The 20,256-nt window shown below is 52.2% G+C and overlaps 6 protein-coding genes across 6 annotated transcripts; 4 read left to right on the forward strand and 2 right to left on the reverse strand.

Annotated features, from left to right (window-relative positions):
* Positions 1 to 48: 48 nt before the first annotated feature.
* PV08_04471 (uncharacterized protein) lies at positions 49 to 873 on the reverse strand (the record flags this gene model as incomplete). Its single annotated transcript, XM_016378819.1, has 2 exons — positions 49 to 570; positions 685 to 873. The coding sequence occupies 2 exons, from the start codon at positions 871 to 873 to the stop codon at positions 49 to 51; spliced, it is 711 nt and encodes a 236-aa protein (XP_016237496.1).
* Positions 874 to 2,993: 2,120 nt separating this feature from the next.
* On the forward strand, positions 2,994 to 4,468 carry PV08_04472 (uncharacterized protein; the record flags this gene model as incomplete). The annotated part of the gene is made up of 2 exons (XM_016378820.1): positions 2,994 to 3,311; positions 3,371 to 4,468. The coding sequence occupies 2 exons, from the start codon at positions 2,994 to 2,996 to the stop codon at positions 4,466 to 4,468; spliced, it is 1,416 nt and encodes a 471-aa protein (XP_016237497.1).
* Positions 4,469 to 5,213: 745 nt separating this feature from the next.
* On the forward strand, positions 5,214 to 6,002 carry PV08_04473 (uncharacterized protein; the record flags this gene model as incomplete). The annotated part of the gene is made up of 1 exon (XM_016378821.1): positions 5,214 to 6,002. The coding sequence occupies one exon, from the start codon at positions 5,214 to 5,216 to the stop codon at positions 6,000 to 6,002; it is 789 nt and encodes a 262-aa protein (XP_016237498.1).
* A 437-nt stretch (positions 6,003 to 6,439) lies between these two features.
* PV08_04474 (uncharacterized protein) lies at positions 6,440 to 7,536 on the reverse strand (the record flags this gene model as incomplete). Its single annotated transcript, XM_016378822.1, has 3 exons — positions 6,440 to 7,311; positions 7,365 to 7,440; positions 7,489 to 7,536. The coding sequence occupies 3 exons, from the start codon at positions 7,534 to 7,536 to the stop codon at positions 6,440 to 6,442; spliced, it is 996 nt and encodes a 331-aa protein (XP_016237499.1).
* Positions 7,537 to 8,089: 553 nt separating this feature from the next.
* PV08_04475 (uncharacterized protein) lies at positions 8,090 to 8,742 on the forward strand (the record flags this gene model as incomplete). The annotated part of the gene is made up of 2 exons (XM_016378823.1): positions 8,090 to 8,107; positions 8,161 to 8,742. 2 exons carry the CDS (start codon positions 8,090 to 8,092, stop codon positions 8,740 to 8,742), a joined length of 600 nt encoding a protein of 199 aa, XP_016237500.1.
* Positions 8,743 to 16,144: 7,402 nt separating this feature from the next.
* On the forward strand, positions 16,145 to 19,153 carry PV08_04476 (uncharacterized protein; the record flags this gene model as incomplete). Its single annotated transcript, XM_016378824.1, has 2 exons — positions 16,145 to 17,215; positions 17,267 to 19,153. The coding sequence occupies 2 exons, from the start codon at positions 16,145 to 16,147 to the stop codon at positions 19,151 to 19,153; spliced, it is 2,958 nt and encodes a 985-aa protein (XP_016237501.1).
* Positions 19,154 to 20,256: the final 1,103 nt, after the last annotated feature.

The following is a 20,256-nucleotide window of genomic DNA, read 5'->3' on the forward strand; positions in this document are numbered from 1 at the left end:
GACTCGCTTGATCCTCTCTTCTCACGAGGAGTAGGCTAGTCTTTCCCACTAGTCGAGGTCCATTGGATCGCCATGGTTGAGGTCCTCTGCGCCCACGGAGTGCGTCAGAAGCAACTCCAATAGGCTATCGATATCCATAGGTGTTGCCCATCCCCGACAATAGGCACACCTCTCCTCCTCAGGCACGGGCTCCGGTTCTGGATACCGGAGTGGTGGCCATTGAAAAGGCCGACCTTCCTTGATTGCCTCTTGGCGTCTCAAGTGGTCTGTTGCGCCCCAGGATGTCGTCCTTGGAGTCGGTCGAAAGCAAGGACAGGCCCAGACGGACTCCCCACCCTGAAGCCCCGGAGAGTAGTATATCTCAGGACGCCCGAATGGACAAGGGCCGGTCGGTGGCGAGAAGGCTGCGGCCGACTTCTTTTCGGGTTCAACCTTGTGAACCGGCTCTCCCTTTCTACACACGACCTCTTGGAATCCTTCAACGCAATGTTCCAAAGCCAGGCGTGGGGACCAGAAGACAGCAGACTTGTTTCGCCAAGTCTGTCTAGCCGCCTTCTTAAAGGCCGGGACCTGCAAAGGCGTCAACGACAATGTTCGACTGAGCATTAAGGAACATACGAAGCCAAGTGCCCATGGCGTTCACCAGTCATTCTGACCAAGGTGAGAGACAAGACTTGAACTTACTGGAGAGTTGGAGAGGGGAACGCGACAAAATGATGACTTGGTGGTGGCAGCCACCTTCTTCATCATCCTGCCATCCCATTTTGGTGACGGAGGAGCGCGAAATGGCTTTGGAATGCCATGGCTGATCTGGTTCTTGAAGGTCGCGCCCATAGTCTGGGCCGACACGCGGAAAACCTGGGAGATCTTCATTATGGAGATAGGGTTGTTGTCGGAGGGGAAAGGAGAAGCGAAGAGCAGTTACGGAAGTTACTTTGAGCTGATTTGCGGAATTAAAGGCTTTGGATGAGTTGAAGAGATGTTTGGTAGCGAGCGAGCGAGCGAGCGAAGCGGTCTTGCGAGCAAGAGATGGTGGATGGGAAGCTGAGAAAATCTGTATGGCGGAGGGCTGGTGGTGTGAAGTCGACACAGTGAATACAAGATTGCAGGCATTGTTGTTCATACCTTGTCGACCAAAGGGCTTTCACACTCACCGTGTCACTCTGAGTCGCTGCCTCTCAGTGATCCTTTCAGAGAGTTGCGCGTGGAGGGACAAACGGCCACATCACTGATCCAGGCAAAGGCGACCCTCGTCCAACATCTTATCAATTATGCATAAATATCGTCTTCAATAACAAACGCTAATGAATTTCGCGTCCACTGACCAAGGTAAGCATAGCCAGTGCTCAGTGACAACGATCGAAGCGTTGACCCGGCACTCAATCAGGCCGCCACGAGAGCGCTGAGCATCCAGGTGTGGTAATATGAGAGTGTCAGGGAGCATCATGATCTGCCTGATCAATACCGAAAAAGTCCCACTGCGCGACGACAATCTCGAGCGACTCAACAGGTGCACTGGTTGCTGCGTCATATCCCTTACAAACATCGACATTAGCGAATCGTCAGGAGACTGCGAGGGTTCTGCATTCATGGGCTCATCCCATCGATCGGTGACCGAGGAAGGGTGGAAACAGAGCTCAAGGTCAGACGACCGACGGTCTTGAGCATTCGTCAAGAGTCATATCGTAGACGAGACCGGCCTTGGTTGTCTCGTACGATACGGAATCCAGAATGAAATATGTGCTGGAAGATGGTGGAGGCCTTTTCCAAGACCACAGTCGCTGGCGAGATCTCTCCCCGAAATGGGATGTCCCCCCTATCCTCCATCCAACCGGCTGAGATCGACTGTCAGACCTTGGGTCGGTACGCGCTCTTGACCGCGATTGAGAGACGAATGTTCCCTACCTCATTTGGCATGTTGTCGGGTGGGACATTGCCACTTGCGACGGGGATCGTTCCGGCCCAGCGCGAGCCGCCATCCAAGTGTCAACCAACCGCATGCTTTCCTCATCCTGTCTGATGTAGTCCTCGTCGAGCTCTTGAGTGACCGTGGCGAGAGCTTCGACGCTGCATCGTGTCGTGATTTCGAATCAGCATTCTGCTGCAGTTCGGCGCAGTCGACCGTCTCAACTACACTGATGAAATGAGCCAGCATCTTCGCATGAAGGTCGCGAAGTGCCATTAGTCAGTCGTAGTTGTACAAGCATACAACAGATCCAGGCGTATGGATTCTCTTGTACCGTGCCATGGCAGCACTGACGAGGACTCGCTGTTTCTTGACCTGTATCCTGGCACCCTGCATGGCCTTCCTTACATGGCAGTTAGATACCGAATGTTATCAACTTCGTGTTTCACTCCGTGTGATCCTGGAATCGTGAATAGCTTTGGGTTCGTTCTGGAAAAGCATCTGGTTGAGATTATTGCTGATTTTGTAGAGTTTCTCGGTATAGAACTGCTCTTCACAATGATCAACGGTCCAGGCGCACCTGTTACATCTGCCGCTATCCTGTGCCATGCTCGAGATCCTCATTGTCACGTAACGCTTGCAGCACTCCTTGCCTTTCGGTGTACGTTACCAGCCACGACGAACCGAAGGGAGCCGAGTCAGTACCGCTCGATGCCTGATGGGCTCGAGGCTTGAAAGTGGATCATCGATTGTGCTTTGGTGTTGTACACCAGCTAGAGGACACTCGTCCCCGGCGACATGTTTCCAGCGAGTCTTCTATCATCAGAAGGAGAATTCACGGCGTCGATTGCCGAAAGTGAAAGGTTTAGAAGGTGAGTTCCGAGATAAAGATCCGTTGTGGGCAATCGAGTTCCGAATCTCTCAGCGGAGAACGGCGCTCATTCAACCGTCCCAGAATCTGATCTGAACCAGTCCGCTCATGATCAATATTTCATATATATCCTTAGATATGGCGAATTGCCGCGCCGGTGCTTCTTTTTCGTGCAGTCGATATTCTTAAACTGGAGAGTTCAATATCGGATTTGCAATGTACGACGCCATCGTCATAGGCGCAGGTCTTGCTGGCCTACAAGCCGCACTGACGCTGCAGAGGGAGGGACTCAAGTGCCTTGTCCTCGAGGCCCGAGATAGAGTCGGTGGTAAGACGTTGACGCTCAAGGACAGTGCTGGTAAGATCAAGTCCGACCTAGGCGCGGCCTGGATCAATGACACAAATCAAAGCCGAATGTGGGAGCTGGCACAGGAGCTCGGGTTGCATACATATACTCAGAACACCACGGGGAATGTCGTCGTACAAGATTTTGATGGGAGTCTGGTGAAATTTCCATACGGTGAAGTGCCTCAGGTAAGTTGTTAATGTCTAAAGTGAGAGTCTGCTCCAGGTTCTGAACCAAGATTCAATAGTATCCCTCGACGCAAGACACCGAATCGTGCATAGCTATCCGAGACTTAGTCGAGATGCTCTCCACCAGCACCTCGCCGTCAGTCTTCACAGCAGGACCACAGCGCAAACACCTCGACTCAATTTCGTTCGAGGCATACCTACGCGAGTCAAAGGTCACCGACAAAGCTTTTGCCACTGCCCAGGTCTGGACACATGCCATGCTCGGAGTCGACCCTTCAGACGTATCAGCACTGTGTTTCATCGAGTACTGTGCAGCCGGTGGAGGGCTCATGACTATGCGATCTGACTGCAAGGATGGTGGACAGTACTTGCGAATTCGCGAAGGGACGCAAGCCTTTTGTACCGGCATGGCATCCAAGCTGAAACCGGACTCACTTAAATTGAGCAGCCCAGTGGTTGGTATCGAACAGAAATCGAATGGCGTGGTCTCCGTCTCAACGAAAACGCAATATGCTCAAACGTATGAAGCACGCAAAGTGATTGTCTCCATCCCGACACCTGTTTACAAGACGATAACGTTCTCCCCGCCTCTTCCACCAGCCAAGACCGCCGTGCTCAGTCAGACTCGATATGGCTTCTATACGAAATATATCATCAGCTTCTCGGAGCCCTTCTGGGTGGATAGAGGCCTCTGTGGCCTGGCACAGTCGTTCATAGGCCCGGTCTCAGTGTTCCGAGATACCAGCATTGGTGACGACAACTACTGCTTGACTTGTTTCATTGGGGGGAAGTTTGGGCGGAGATGGGCAGCGCAAGATGATGCGACGAAAAAGTCATCAGTGCTGCAACAAATCAGCCAGATGCTCGCGGGCGGAGAAGATGTGACTCCCTACTTCAAGGAAGCGTACGAGTCCCCCTGGATGAGCGAAGAGTATGCTGGCTGGGGTTGCCCCTGTCCATCATTGCCGCCGGGAGTGCTAGGTGATGGCTGGGATGCGCTGTGTGCACCAGCTGGCAATCTTCATTTTGTCGGCACAGAATTCAGTACATACTGGCGGGGGTACATGGAAGGAGCGGTTCGGACTGGTGAGAGTGGCGCCCTGGAGGTCATCAAGGAATTGAAGGAGAGCGACAAGAGTCTGCGGGCGAAGCTATAGACAGGATTGCTTGCTTCGCAATATTGCAATGGTTGTATGCAAACAATCGTTTCTTTCTCAATGAAAGATAGCCTAACAATTAGCGTACTCTGAATGCATTGTCACTTACCTTGACCCTGCACCTTGATCTGTTATAAGTACTACCTAGGTCAGGTACATAAAATGATGGACAAGTGATTGACAGCCACATGTGTAGCTGGGGGTATGCCCAGTTACTAATGCTTTTAGTCTATTTCGATCCGATAGCCAAGCCCGATTGAGGTCACGCGATAAGATTAGATTTGATAGCGACATCGGCTGCGGCACCACATGATGCGCTCATGAGACTTGGTCAACCTCAAGCTGTGTGCCTGCGAATCTGTCATCGGCGTTGTGGTCATCATCATTCTCCCGATTGCGAGACAGCACGATATAATATAGCGGCTGTTCGATATCCAAGCGGCAGCCGAGTTGTGAGCAGCACATCCTGCGACTGCCGTCAAACGACGTCCTCGCTCGAGCTCTTCCCACACCACAGATCTCTAGCCACGGAACGAACGAGCAGAACACTGTCAGAAGCATCTGAGTCACCAGAGGCGAGCCGCTACCTCTCCGACAAGCATCTCGTACTACCACGCCTTCGAGGAGCAGAACAGAATCTGGAGGGCACTTCTTCGAAAGAGCTTGGATTTCTAACATCGCCTCTTACTGGCCCCTGTAATACTTGGAGTCAACTCGTATCTAACCTCCGCCGACCTCGTTCAAGATGCACATTTCCATCACAATCGTCTCGGTAGTACTACTGCTCACTTCCCATGGCGCTTGCGCTCCAGTTGAGGCACCAGAACAACTTCAGCTACCTCGGCTACAACTCCAGTCCGAGATCAACAACCGGGTTGACGTTGACAGTTTTAGCCCCGCATACGATGACGAGGATGAGGCACCCCTAAGAATTCCATCTCGTTACGAGTCCACCGTCCTCGGTCGACGCCTCCTCGGCCTTTCGAAAACAGGAGTCCTGACAACAGTCTTCCCAGAGAATACAACATCGTCTCGCGTCCCTGCAGATGTCGCCAACACCCCAATTGGGCTCCCGGATTATATTGCATCGTGTGAAGAGCCAAGCGGCAATCCAACCTTACTGGCACTCACTGTGTCAACCTCAACCAAGAACGCTGTAGCGGGGTCCAATGTGTCGCTTTCGCTGTCGTGGTGGGATGAGTACGTGCACCTCACACACACGCAACCCTGGTCAGCTGCGAATCTGCCTCGATTAAGTATGATAGGATATCTTGAAGAGATGTCTGCAGAGGAAGTCGAGAGTCAGGGGATTCCAAGTTGCTTTACCAAAATTCATGGTGACAGTGTGATGTGGTTGCCAGGCAGGAAATGGGCAGCGCATAAAGGCCTTTGGATGAGGATGGTAGTGAGGGAGGTTTATTGGATCGGTGGATTCGGTGACAGGAATTATATAGGTTGGTTCGACAGGGACGAATGGAGAGGTGTTAAGGAGGAAGAGTGGGCCAATGTGCGACTGCCAGGAGAGAAAGCGTAGAGAAAGACCTTTGATGATGATTCTGGATAGGAAGTCCTCTCGTAGGTCTGGTTCGTGCGATGTCCATGGATAATTTATCAGTATAATTCCAGGAAATGCCGCTCACATTGCCCAAGTCTGCTTCAGCTGGCTCTGGAAATGGCGGAGATTGTAGCTATGCAATAGACCCGGAGTCGAATGAAATACAGTGTAGTAGCCTGCACAGTCGTATATGGTGACAGTAAGTCGTTCAAATACAATGCCGTGCGAAAGATTCGACGCCTCGTTCGTTTGTGCTGCAGAATCCTGCTGCAAACGCAGTCCCAAGTTCCAGAAGGACTCAGTCGTTCTCGAAACCGCCAACCGAGGAGATTACTGATGTTCATGCACTGAAGAGTGCTGATACACTCGATTATGCGTAGCTGTTGGCGGTCTGCATGCTGCAGAGATGATTTCTTTCATTTGTTCATAGCGCGCTCAAGTGTCTTGACCAAAAGGCCCGAAGCGCGTCCAAGCTCGCCTCCCTCTTTCTTTGCGATGTCAATACCAGCAACGATGAGCGGTTGGAAGTGACTGTTGTAAACTCGAAGTCTGTCTTCTCGGTCGTCGAGAGTCTGCTTTTCGTCGTCCAGTTGGACCCCGAAAAGGTTTAGGTAGCCGTAAGGGTTTGATTTTCGAGGTATCATTACACATCCCGTCTGCCACAGTGGAAATTCTATCGCCATAGGGTTCGGTCCAGATAGTGTGGACCCATCATTTGAGAGCCCTTGCTGAAGAAATGCAGCCAAGACTTGCATAATTCGTGCCGTCGATTTTGGGTCACCACTGAAACCCGCCTTACCAGACGTCCATTTACTTGCATCAGACGATTTCCAGTCAAGAATGGATAAAAAACATCCCAGCGTTTGATACCACCCGCCTGGGCAAGAGACCAACTCGGCTCCCGCCAACTCGATCAGACAGGACAGAAATTCGATAGCAGATATGCGGATGTCCTTGGACAGATGAGTCATGCCGGCTCGCATATATGGAAGTATCTTTGCGACGTTGTCCTTGACATCTTCCTTCGGCAATGTTTGGAAGAGCTTGAGAAGTTGTGTCCTTACCGCTGCCGAGCCGTCGAGCATTAAAGGACAGAGACTAGTAAGGAAATTGTTCATGGTAATTGGGAGCGCATTCCCGGCCGGTGTCGCAGCGACGTGCGTCGTCAAATAGGCCAAGGCATCGTGACGTTGAGTATCGGCTCGAGAACTCAGAAGGGAAACCTGATGCAGGAAAACAGACGCCTGACTTGGGGCATTGACGTCCAGCTGTTGATTTAACACGATAGCTGCACGGCTAGTCAGCAACGAGCAGTCGCAACATGCGACTCGAAATTCCTACCTTTAGACCTGAAGCTGGTATCTGTATGGTTATCAGCTTTGGGTCTTGCTTTCCCGACTTTCAATTTCTGCTTCTGCTACGGCATTAGTCAAGACAGAGAATTCGCAGGGGTTGCTGGCTTGACCTGAAAATCTTTCTTCTTCTCACGCTTCTTCTTAGCGCTGGAACCCATATTGACCGCCGCAAGTTCAGTGCAGGATGTGAAATAGACTGAGAGGACAATATCGAAGGTTTGTATGGGAGAGCCAGAATCATAGTCTTGTTGGAGTTTCCTATCAGAAAGAATTTGCGTGTGCCTCGCAGCAATTAAGGTTTAGCTCCACGGGCCGAGCCGCAAGGGCATGAGTGGAGGCGGAGGTGTCCAAGTTGTTTTCTTTTTCTGATTCCAGCAGAAACTGCGCTCTCCGCCTGGCATTTCACGTTGGTAATAGAAACCCTAGGATTATTGCGCCGACTCGCTACAATCTCAGGCTGTGGACGAGCCACGTCGAGATCTCAACCATAACGAGTCCTTTCCTTGACCCATCTGAAACCTTGCTTCGACCACATTCTCTCCAGATCTCCCAGACGTCCTCTCCTTTTCCTTCTTCGCATTCTCGTCACAGTGCGGGTTCGCCTGAGCTTCAGACCACTCACTGCGGGGCTTGATCAGCCAGCACCAAGAGACATGCGATAAATTACGAGTTAAATTCACGGGGCTCGCTGCTTAGTTTTGGGTTGCGGTCATGGCACAGACGGGCAAGGTTCGTGTGCCGTGATCTTCTCGCGCGCTCCAGACTATTGACAGGATCTGTAGGACAACCCACATGGCCCTTCGATCGATGCGATGCTACGCGGTCTCACCGAACGGCCTAACGTGCAGTCTACATTGATATTGTCGAGAAAAGATGGATCTATCATAAGAGCTACAGGACTAGACTACCCAGAAAAGCAAACGCCTTCGGGTGCAGATTCTTCCTACAGATGGAGGTCGTCTCAGCAAGAGCCAAGGTCTGAGGCTAGTGCAGATGGAACGAACAAGCCAAGTGCTGTGGAGGACACTGGCAGCAGACCACGCCCAGCAGAAGCTCTTGCAGCGTCTGTCTTTCAATTTGTCACCAGTGCCAGTTTCTTAGGCCAGACACTTGGGAGCACATCTCGGCATGTTTCTGGAGTAGAAGCATCACTCTCAGCAGCAGGATATAGCGCAGCAGCTCAGTCACCCAAAAGCGAGGTGGTCGATGAAGAGTCAGATATCCGGGACAGTGAGGACGAAGTTCAATTACTCCGGCTGCGCATCAAACACAAAGAGATTATCATTTTTCCTGATGCCAATTATATTTGTTGCGTGGTCCAGAGAGCAGGTAAAGCAGGTAACACCTCGGAAAGTAGAAGGTGACAGCGGCCACAAGGCGCTATGACATGCACAACTAGACGTTTTTGATGCTTGAGTCGAGTGCATGGACGACTTGGAAGGTGTCATTCCTAAACAAATTGCGAATCTCGAAGCCAGCAGCTCTTCTGTTGTATTCAGTATCTGCGACAAGGCTGCACGAAACCATATGCAGTCACATCACGCAATGTAACACTGGAATCGCATCAGGGTTGAAACAGTTCGAAGAAACGACTGGGATCTTATATTAAGGACGCGGAATCCAGTCGTGGTGACCTGCTCGATTGATCTAGTGTCCCAAACGCTTTATCTCCTGGCGAAGACTCTGTGCCGTTATCGCACAGGCTGATGCTTATCAAAGCCAAAAAAGTCGTGATGTGCTTCCTCTTATCACCTCCTCAATAAGTTAGCCTATCGAACTCGAGAACAATATCCTGCTATCACCTTGATACTTGTTGGTTATCACAGCGTTACAAACGTTTTTCTTATCCGGGAGCTTCCTGCACGATAAGGAGCAGCTTGCTGAGCCAGGAGAAAATTACTTAAGGCTACGAAAGCCTCTATAGAACGCAAGATTCACGCCGAATCTGACGCTTCGGACTGGATTCGCCTTCCACCGCACCGGCCGACGCATATGCCACTACGGGGCACTCATGGCCAGGCGATTCAACACATACAGAACATCATGTCAGCCGTCGGAGGATTCCCGCTTTGGGCGTTGGCTCGAACTCGACAGAACTAATGTATGAGGCAGGCTCGATCAGGTCATGGAAGGGAGAGGGACAGAATCTTGCAAAGGATCAGGCTGGATAAGGACCATCCCACACACGGTTGAGACTGTCTTTTTGGCCACACGACCTATCTATTGAGACATCCTGGAAGTGAATCTCGCTTACAATATCGGTGACGCCGACATCTGGACGACGCAAGGACTGGGCGAGCCGCTTCATCTAACAAGACTCTTTCATGTGCCGACCAAGAGATTTGAAATCACTCTTCCCACGGCTACGCGACCACAGTTCAATCTGGGACGTCGGGGTACAACCTCCAGACTGGCTGTCAGCAGCGAGCTGCGTCGACTAGGACCGACATGAACTAGTGTGGGGGTGAATGCGTCTCGAGCAATACCATTCACTGGCTGGAATTGTTCTCGTGAGTTTTACCTATCCTTTGTGTCGGGAAAGCGATGCACCATGGTCGAGATCAGAGCTTGAAGGACACTCGATGTCTGACTGCTTTCTCGCCATCATTCTACACTAAGAGAAAATGCCCAGGCGTGTGATCTGGCGAACATAGTGTGCGCTTTTCGACAGCATATGATCCAACATTTGTCGGGTCCACGGTTGGGGCGACCATCAGGCTGAGAACACGACTCGAGGCGTGCAATCTGCACCGGCCAGAGTCCAGCCCTGCTGACGGGGAGAGCGATGATGATGGTGGGTGAATGATGAGAACCGGCAAGAAAGTGGACCCGCCCTGCACAGGGGGGATGGCTGTCCTAAGGAATGACACTTGTGGCGCGCCGAGACGACCGATTAAAATGCTAGTGCTGCACCTAACGGCACCCGAGTGCACAGACTTCCGCACTACCAGACCCTCTCAACTACTTGTGCGAGTACTCGATCAGGGCATGCCATTGCCACGCCGGCCTCAGCCAGTTTTACCGAGTATCCAGAAGGGCCTTCCTAGCAAAAGACGAGCCGGTCGAGAACCATAATAGCCGACGACAATAATGCGCATGTCTTCCGCTACGACCTGTGGTGTTGGCAAAGGTCAAGACTTGTTTCGTACCACGTCCTTCCTCCAGGCGAAGTGCAACGGATCAACAAGCAATACTGTCAAGGCTGCCTTTAGTGGTTCCATTACCCTACGCTAATACGAAAAGGAGTTGCAAGGTAGACTGCTTTGAGTGCCGGATACAGTTATTGCTTCGCAACTCATCTAAGGAAACCTTCTCTGCTTGCCCTTGGCCCAATGGCATCCCGCATGTCGATGCTGGACTCTGCCGCTAACTGACTAACTCATCCTGCATCCTCAGCACCAGGCGACGACGATCGCCCCTGCTCCCTTGATCGACTGGATGAGTCCGCCAGGTTTATTAAGGCATTGGGATGCATCTCAAATGATCACGATCTATGTGGTCGGCATAGAACTATACGGTCGTTTCGTGCAGGGGATGTGCAAGACATCATGCCACCTATTGTCTGTCTACACTACGATACCCAGACCATGGATGGGTGGCTTGCGGGCCCCAGGCGCAGAGCACGAGTCATCCAGGAGATTTCATGCTTCAGATCGCCGTCCATGACTCGCGTGTCGACCGTATGGGTCAGACACAACAGCGTTGTCTCGATTGGCTGTTGGCGTCAAATCAACAGCTCACTGAATGCGTAGCTCCCTGCTCAATGCAATCTCGAAGTTATTGCAAAAGGTAAGAGTACGGTGTAAATGTTAAGCAAGGCCTATATCTTCATGGCCATGCTGCTTTCGACCCTCCCGTAGCAGAACCTCCCCCCTACAACTCCTGCGAATAAGGAGATGGATCGTATGTGGAAGAATCGGCCATAGTCCGCTTCGTCTCAGGTGCATGATAAACTGACGGATCAACGTTTCAATTAATGTCCCACAGAGGTCACGATTTACAGTGCCAGTCTCTCAGTGAGATGGAGCTCGCATGGTGAGGATGCCAATCATACCCATATCCCCAGTCAAAAGCTCACCAGGCTCCAAGCCAGTTGATTCATGTCTGCAACCAGACCCTTTCGCGGATCTGCAAGCTGCGACAATATACAATTGGTCCCGAGAGAAGCCTAGGATGTCCATCTTATTAAGCCCGCCCGCAGTGCTGCCAAATTTGCATCTGATCTCATTGTATCCGTAGTGTGATGTGAATATACCCACAGGAGTACTCGTACAAAGGTCGGGCCCCTGCATGTTTGACGTATAGTGCAGCACCGAAGAGCCGTTTCACACTGTCACATCGAAGACGGCGAGGAGACTTCCTGCCCCAGTATCAAATGATTCTCAAGTGTAGCATGAACTTTGCTGTCTACTGTACATACTGTACTACTTTAAAAGCCACCCACGGCGCTAAAGGAGAGACGAGGGATCCTGACATGCCCAGCACGGGTTTAAAGGATGCAGACTAGCATTCTTTTGTCCCGGGAGAGCTGCTCAGAAATGATGGGCCACCGATCGGAAGCTGGCGGACGTGACGGGATTTCGTCCAGAGGGATTGCCATGTGCTATTTCTCGAAAGTGTGGGTATGGCGTTGGACGGGGAGAGGCCGAATCTCGAGACGTACTGAGACGTACTACGACAGAGTTCTGTAGAACAGCACATGCTCTTCTAAATTACTCGTGGGCTTCCACATGGAGACATTATCCTTCGGAGACAGGCCCAGAGTGGCAACGGTTTGGCACATATCCGGCACAACAATCCAGCGCTCGTTGTTCATTCGGAGATGCGAATACGGGAAAAGTAGGAGGTGGCCCGGGCCCTCTGCGAAGCAACTGTCCGAGTTCCTTTGAAGAAACCAGAAGAGGGCTGTTAGGCCCTTTAGGGTTACCTGCTGGGCTTTGCCATCTCGGTCCCAAGGGAATGGCCAACTGCGAGTTACCGTCCCTGCACCAATGAATGGTCGGCGGGATTAGTGGCCGCTGCGCATCGACCATTTCAGGTCGAGGATGAAAGTTTGTTTCGCTTTTGGGAGGATTTTAGGGCGACACAAGCCCTTGAAGCTCGGTACTGGGCTTGAAGTGTTGGCGAGCCAGAGTGCAAGGAAGCAAGGAGAATTTCCGACCACTTGTGTGGACTGTCGGCGAGCAACCGAGGACGCGATGGTGTTGCCAGTCGCCAAGCATCTCAAGCATCCCTCGACGAGAAGTATACTGTAGGTCAGAGCGTCTATTGGTACAGGGGGGCTCTGATTTGGGGGCTGCTTGTGAATTCAACACTACCAAGTTATAATTGTCTCCCGGAGGTCACTGGAGTAACAGCTTTGGATTCTAGCAGCCCCAAGCTCCAACCCACCACGAACGGGAGAAGTGGTGAATTGCGGGAGATGAGCAGTCCCTTTCCTCCTCAACAACCAAGCTGGGCCAGGGCAAATTGTATGGGGAGACAACGGGCGCTACGATCAAGATTGCCCAGGACCCAGCAACCGCCGCTTCAAGTTACGACTCCATTGACTCGTGGACACTGGACAGTGGCAATCACAATAAATAATGCTAATGTTAATGTTAATATTAATCACTACATGTTTTGACTTTCTTTTTACCAATACTCGATGGTCATCAAGCAAGATCCGGACATTTAGACGCCGAAAACCATGTGCCCGTGGTGGAGCATTGAACACCCCCTCGAGCTGCCTGTGTACCTCATATTGTTGAGAGAGGGGCATACCATACGAGAATACTCTAGGTACAGGTATGTAAGGACTACGACCAGCTGGAAAGGGATATCCCGACCTGTCAATCAGCCTGATGGATACATCTCAAGGAGGTACGTACCTCGAGCGCTCCATCGGTCTCCGTACAGACACACGGAGTACAACTTCCAACAAGCATGCAAGCCTGGTGAGCCTTGGTGGAGATGGATGGGGGGGGCTCTGGCCGTGGTGCTATACTATACTGGCTCTGTAGAAAAAGGATTCCGCGGCCTCATGCACAGAATGAAGCCTCCCAAGCTACTTCGACCGGGGGCTTTCTTTAGTTGGCTGCTGGCCGGCCCCGTGTCCTTGGTTCAGCTCGTTCAACCTTGCTTCTCTCGTGCTTCTCTCACATGTTCTGCAGCACGAGGCATCAGGTGGTTCGCGGGTGACGGGCCAGGCCTGGTCAGCCAGGCCATCATCCTCCATTCCAAAACCCTAGACGACGACGAGGCTTCTCCTGCTGCCGCTCCTTTGCCGCCTCCTGATGGCCAGATGCACACGAACATGGCAAAATATGTAATGTCTCATGCAGCTTACTTTTGGCTTTTTGCCTCAGAGGTGATCATGTTCAGATTCTCCAAGCCAGTGTTGCAACCTTGAGACGAAATCTCTCAGTTGCATTTTGGGCTCATTCCTCGCTGTCCCGAGGCCGGATATAGGAATACGGACTAAGCACGCGACTCACGAGACATTGAGCTGGGAATGCTATCCGTACCAACGGGGCAAGATGCTCAATATAGAAACAGGGCCATCTGGACGCGAGATACTCCTCACCTTGACATGCAACAATGAGTGATGCTAAGAAGACCAATTCATGCATCGCCGTGCTAGCGAGGGTTGGGCTCTCAGACGTAGCTGTCCTGCACGGCATATGCATTATTGTTCTTATTACATGAATCAAGGCGTCTGGGAATTATTACCATCGCCTATGACTGTAGCCCACGGCAAGGGAGACCTGCGGTTTAGGCTCAGCATCTCCCACGCGACCGCTGGAAGAGGCATCTCCACCACGCCCACGCTACTGCATCCCGGTACGAGCACTGGAGTCTTTGGCGAACCGTTCGGCGTTGACCTGAGTGCCACAGCGCCAGCCTCGAGTCCCACCACGGGAGACCAGTAGCCCACCATCCTTGCCTGCAGCCCCTGTAGCTCTTCCAGGCTCGTGCCCCTCGCGGCCAGTGGCACGATCCTCATCTCATGCGCGGCTCACTACTGTAAGGTGCACTCCAGCGGCTGCTGGAAGAGTGTACGCTACGACTACGCCTGCGCCCCCTCTTCCAGTCTCCCGAATCGACTCAGGCAGTGCCTTTTATAGCCTGCTTCGTTAACAGGTTCGGGGTTTCCTTTGCGACGCACGTCTTCCGCACCGCAACTCCCACCGTCGTGTTGACCCTGCAGGCCGAGTACAGTACTGTAGGTTTTTCGACAACTGAACACCCCGCTGCCAAAGCACCGTTGACGTCGAGCAGCAAGGGAGGAGACCCATCGGCAATTCGCCACAGCCCACCATGCCCAAAGCCGAGTCTCGACGATCGAGTCAAAGGGTGGGAACCTAAAGTCTTGTTGCTTTCTGACGGAACACTATGTCTCCAGCGGCCTAAGCAATAGAAGGTGCCGTGCCACCTTGCTAGGTACGCGCAATGTCCCGAGGCATGGAGCTGTGGTACTGTTACTGGCCATGCCCGGGGTCCTAGTTCGCTCGTTGAGTGCCCACTGGTGCCATGCCGATACTGGGTCCAGTGGGTGTGTTCCGAGTGAAAATGTGGTCCAATTCCCTCCGGAGGGCGCGCATCGGCCAAAGAGAAGGGAAGAAAAGGGACGCAAAAGAGCAGATCCATCTGGACTCTTTACGACACGTTCTGGGAGTGGCTGTCAAGCGTGAAACTCGATCTGACGCCGCTGGTGGGCTTTATTCTCTCCTCCCTGGCCTCTCGGCATTACTTTCGCATGGTCCCTCGAGAGATGAGAATGGGCGCTGTCACGACCCAGGGATCTGCTCGTTGTTGTCAGCTTTCATTGCTGCTGCATGCTCCGGTACTCCATCCATCCCTCTGCTGGGGAAGCGAGTGAGTTTTGTCGTTTGACCGTCTGTGTGCTTGTTGGGCCCATGCTCGTTAACTCAACATGCGTCAAAGGGTTGTCAATAGCCCGAGCACGGCAATATAGTAGAAACAAGGCTTTACGAGTAACATCAATATACCATGCTTTGGGGTACCGTTGTAGGTGTATGTAGGCATCATTTCCTCCCGGACTGGGCAGAGGCGAAACGCCCGATCTCCCACCATCTCGATCAGCCAGACTGCTTCTCATCGAGGAGGCCATCAAGATTCAGCCCGTCCTCTGAGCAGTAAGCCCTCTCTGCAGTGTGCCAGTCTGGAATCGGTTGGTTCGCATACCTACACTACAAGCAAATACCTAGTCCTCCGTACCTACTAGTCGTCGCCATTGCCCCCCAGAGCGAGCTCCAATTTCCTCCACTAGGGTCTCATTAGCCGGCAGCTTCAGCAGCACTAATGCGCCCATCCTTTTGACCCTGGCGGGCACCTTGACGCACACGCCTCTTTGCCCTCAAACCCACCCTGCCACCAGTCCTGCGCGCTGGGATCCTCGTCCAACGCCTCTCTCCTCCCGCTCATAGGTGGTGTCCCTCGTTGACCCTGCACACCTCCCACCTTGCGACCGACGCCGAAGCCAATACCTCACGCCGTTCCCTGCCCTCTCTCCTGCACGTCTGTCGGTTCAACTTTTTTTGTCTCGTGGTGGTGATGACACTACTACCCTTGCCGCTCAGCAGACACTTCTAACAGAGACCCAGACGTATTCCGAGTCTCTTTCACACAACTCCGTCACCCTCTACACCTGCTCCTCGATTTCGTATAGCTGAGCCTGCTAATGCTATACTTGGACCTCCTCCACCACCATCGTTTCCTTCCCATCCGGCCTGCTGGACGCGACGCTTCCACTCGACCCTGGTGATGTCGAGTGTAGACTACAAGTATGAAGAACGTGGGGGAACTGCAGCTTCGCGCGCAACCTCCGCCGTCCAATCCCCGAGCGACCACTTTCACTACCCTACTACTCAGCCCTCTTCCAGTCTGGACGACACAGACTCTTCTACCTGGTCCAGTTTAGCAGGTCCATTGACCGGAAACACTTCTTCGACCAACCTCTCGCCCTCCAACTTCTCCTTGACAGCAGACTCTCAATCTACCTTGACCTCCAAACCCACCCAGCCCAACCTGGATCTCTCTACGTCCGAAGCCTTTGCCCGCAATGAGGCTTTACTACGGGATCCCGTCTTCCCCGAGTGGAGAGACGATACCGGTTCCGTTGACCTCGACAGTCCCGAAGACCTACAAAAGAAGGATCCTCTAGGTACCCAAATATGGAAACTGTACCATCGCACAAAGTCCCGACTCCCCAATCAAGAACGCATGGAGAACCTGACCTGGCGGATGATGGCGATGAATCTCCGCCGGCAGAGGGAGCGAGAGCAACAACAGCAGCAGCAACAACAACAACAACAACAACAAGAACAAGAACAGAAGCTGCAGCAGGAGCAGCAACAGCAACTGCAGCAGGAGCAGGAACAAGCAGCGTATGGACTCACCATTCAATCCGGCAGCGACTCTCGCATAGCCGGCGCTGACGACCTGATTTCTAGTGTTAAAAAGACCCAATTCAAGAGCCCAGCACAGCCCTCCAATGCCCCCAGTGGCATTGCTCAGCAACTACGTAAATCTGTTGACCAGTCGGCTGAGCGCGAGCAATCGCCTTCTGATCCCATGAATCTCGACGACTTCATCGTCCCAAGCTCAGTGGCTTCGCCCGCTGGCATCACAGCTCCTTCGCCGTCGGACTATCAGAACAAACAGTTCCAGACGCCTGGAATTCCCATAAGTGCTCGCAACAAGATGCATTTGCAGATACCCAAAGACATGCCGCCCTCTTCAGCACCACAGACCTCTGTTCCTTTTTACAGAACGTCTGAGTTCGACTACGTGCAAAAGCGGGTTCGCAAGACCAGCATTGATGAGAGGAAAGGAGTGAGTATAACTTCCTTGCATAGCTGTAGGCGTGAGCCTGATGATGTCCAGGGACGAAAACGTCCAGCAGAATTCTCTCCCCAAGTACCTCCTTTGGTCGCACCAAACATCCCCAACAACGCGGAGGGTGATGCTGGTGTACCCGACTATGCCCTTGACCAGCCTACGCCTTCCCAATTCAGTGGCCCTGCGAGCTTCCAGGGACAGATGTCGATGCATTTAGACTCGTTCCATTTGAGTGAGGATTCAATCATAGCATCGGCCGGGCCATTCCAACAAAACTTTGCCTTTTCCCCGGGCGCTTCACCCATGGTCACAAATGGGCCTTTTGCAAACGTTTACAACCAAACCTCGATGGCGTCTTCGCTCAATTCAGCAGCAGACTTCTATTCACCACCCCAGTCTGGGTACGCCTCTGCCGTCTCTACTCCGCAACCGGGTCATGAGGATAATTCGCATTTCTATTTCGACCAAAGCCAGTCTCGATCGCTGCCATTCTATGCCGCTCAACGATCGAACCAAATCATGACCCCAATGTCTGCTAATTTTGCCTACGGGAACAACAACGAGCAGATGTATACGTCCATGAACGCTGTAAGCTCAGCCCCGTCAATGAATGGCTTCACCATCCAGCAACATGTGGATCCCACCAATGTTCTTGGTCCCGATTATGGCCGCTCTCCCGGCGTTTCGATGGGTGGAAACGACAACATGTTTCAATTCGGAGCCGACTCCGACAACGAAGACGAAGATGGCAACTACGGTGATCGAAGTCTGTTGATGCAGTCCGACTATGGCCAGATGACCGATCCAACACTCGACCTCAACTCCGGCTTGCAATGGGATCCGACAGTCGACTATAACAGCATGTCCCGCTACAGTGGCAATGGGAAGCAAGTCCGCATTGGCGGTGCAGAGATGGTCAATTCCCCCCCAGATTGGAGCGGCTCGATGCTTAGTCGCACACATGGCTCAGCAGCGTCCATAAGCGAGATCCGAAATCGAGATCAGGACCCTCGGCGACAGAAGATCCCCCGGACTACTTCGACTCCCGCGCTGTCCAACCACCAAATGCAGTCGGCCCATAGCTCGCCTGCAGAATCCGGCCTCAGCAGTCGACAGCCCTCGAGGCCCGGAAGCCCTGGCCCGAAGAGTACTGATCAGAACGGTGTTCCCACCACATGCACAAACTGCTTCACGCAAACAACTCCCTTGTGGCGACGCAATCCTGAAGGCCATCCTCTTTGCAATGCGTGCGGTCTTTTCCTCAAGCTTCACGGCGTGGTTAGGCCTCTGTCACTCAAAACCGATGTTATCAAGAAGCGTAACCGTGGCAGCGGAAATGCTGTGCCCATGGGCTCAGCTGCAACCCGAGCATCGAAAAAGTCATCCCGAAAAAACTCGGTACAACAGACTCCAGCTACGACTCCTTCAGCGGCGAGTGAGCACAATTCGGCATCGCCGTCTTCGGTGCAAGGTTCTGCTCACTCGGGGTCTGTTGTGACTACGCCAACGAGTTATCTGGGAGGGACAACAGGTGGGAAACCGGGTGTGGTTCCAATTGCCGCTGCGCCCCCAAAGCCCCCAGTCCAGCCGGGGCCTAACATGGGGCGACCAGTCCAGGTTGCACCGAAGCGTCAGCGAAGACAGTCACGCGCATCCACCAACACTTTGCCCACCTTGAGCAATTTCTCTGCCACATCCACAAACACTGGATCCGGTAACGACGAGGAGATGCAAGATGTCGGGCAGCCCACGCCCAAGCCGACCCAGGCGCCTGTTACGCGAGCCAAGGCGGCCAGCATGTCCACAACGGCGGGCGCAACCACCATGGCATCTGTGATGCAGGGCGGATTGTTGAACCCGGGCGTGCAAAACATGCCAGGAGGACCACACGGAAATAGCCAAGAATGGGAATGGCTGACGATGAGTTTATAATCGGCAGTCAGCTGCACAAGCCTGACGACACGGCCTTTGAAAGGCTTGATGGTTTCACCACTTCGAATTCGCCAAACACCTCTGTTTGTTTTTCGTGTTGCACATAGACCACGTCGATTGTTTTTTACTATACCGATACCAGTTATACGACATGACGACCACGCAATACCCGGCTTTCTAAAGCTTTCACACGTCAGTGAGAAGGCAGGTTGACTTTGAAATCTACATCAGAGAGTCAAAGTCGGTCCAGAGAGGAATCTTGTCTGGGGAACACTTTTTTTCCTTGGTGTTGTGCAGATATAATGACGGCGGGATTTTGGGGATTGTCGGTTTGGTTTTCCGTCGATTTTAGTGATATCACCGCGTCTGTCTTGGAATGCTCGTGGTTTCTACGGCATCGAGCAGAAGTGCGCATTTTGCTTTTTGTTATGGGAAGAGATGGGAGAAGAAGAGTCAGTTGTATTGACTCTGTTTGGGGGGAAAGGGGGGGCCTAGACGCAGGAGACGATTGAGATACCCTGAGACGAATTGAGATGATGGTTAAGCAGGAGGGGGGTTGGGTGGTTAATGAAAGCTCTTTGAATAGAGATGAGGAAGAGGGGTGTTTTTGAAATGGACAGACATATTACGGCAAAGAACACACAGAAACAATCTAGAGAGAGATACATTGAGTAATGGAGTGTTTGAGAGTTCAATTCGATACATAAAGCAAACTTGGGTTTCCTTTGTAGCAGTGTTCACTAACAGTATCGACTGTATATACTGTGTGTTATGTATGGTTTTTCGGAGAGAACGATTGTTTCTTTTCATACGAAAGAAGAGGATAGAATTTTGGCAGAGCATGAGTTTCATAGTTGTAGTTTTGGACATATTGTACAGTAAGGAAGGTAGTCAGTTGTTGTCAGTCAGTTCATGAGGAACACTTTTGATGCGTCGCCTCGGAGAAAATCGGGCCACCGTTTGGAGAGTATTTTAACTAGATCGGTATTAGCGGGGATGCATTGATCTGTTTCATCAGATAAGATTGATTCAAGAAACACGTCGAAACATCAGGCATCTAAGATATCTATCTATTGTTTCCTTTTACCGAGTTTCCATCTCTT

Source organism: Exophiala spinifera (genome assembly GCF_000836115.1).
Source record: "Exophiala spinifera strain CBS 89968 unplaced genomic scaffold supercont1.3, whole genome shotgun sequence".
NCBI lineage: Eukaryota > Fungi > Ascomycota > Eurotiomycetes > Chaetothyriales > Herpotrichiellaceae > Exophiala > Exophiala spinifera.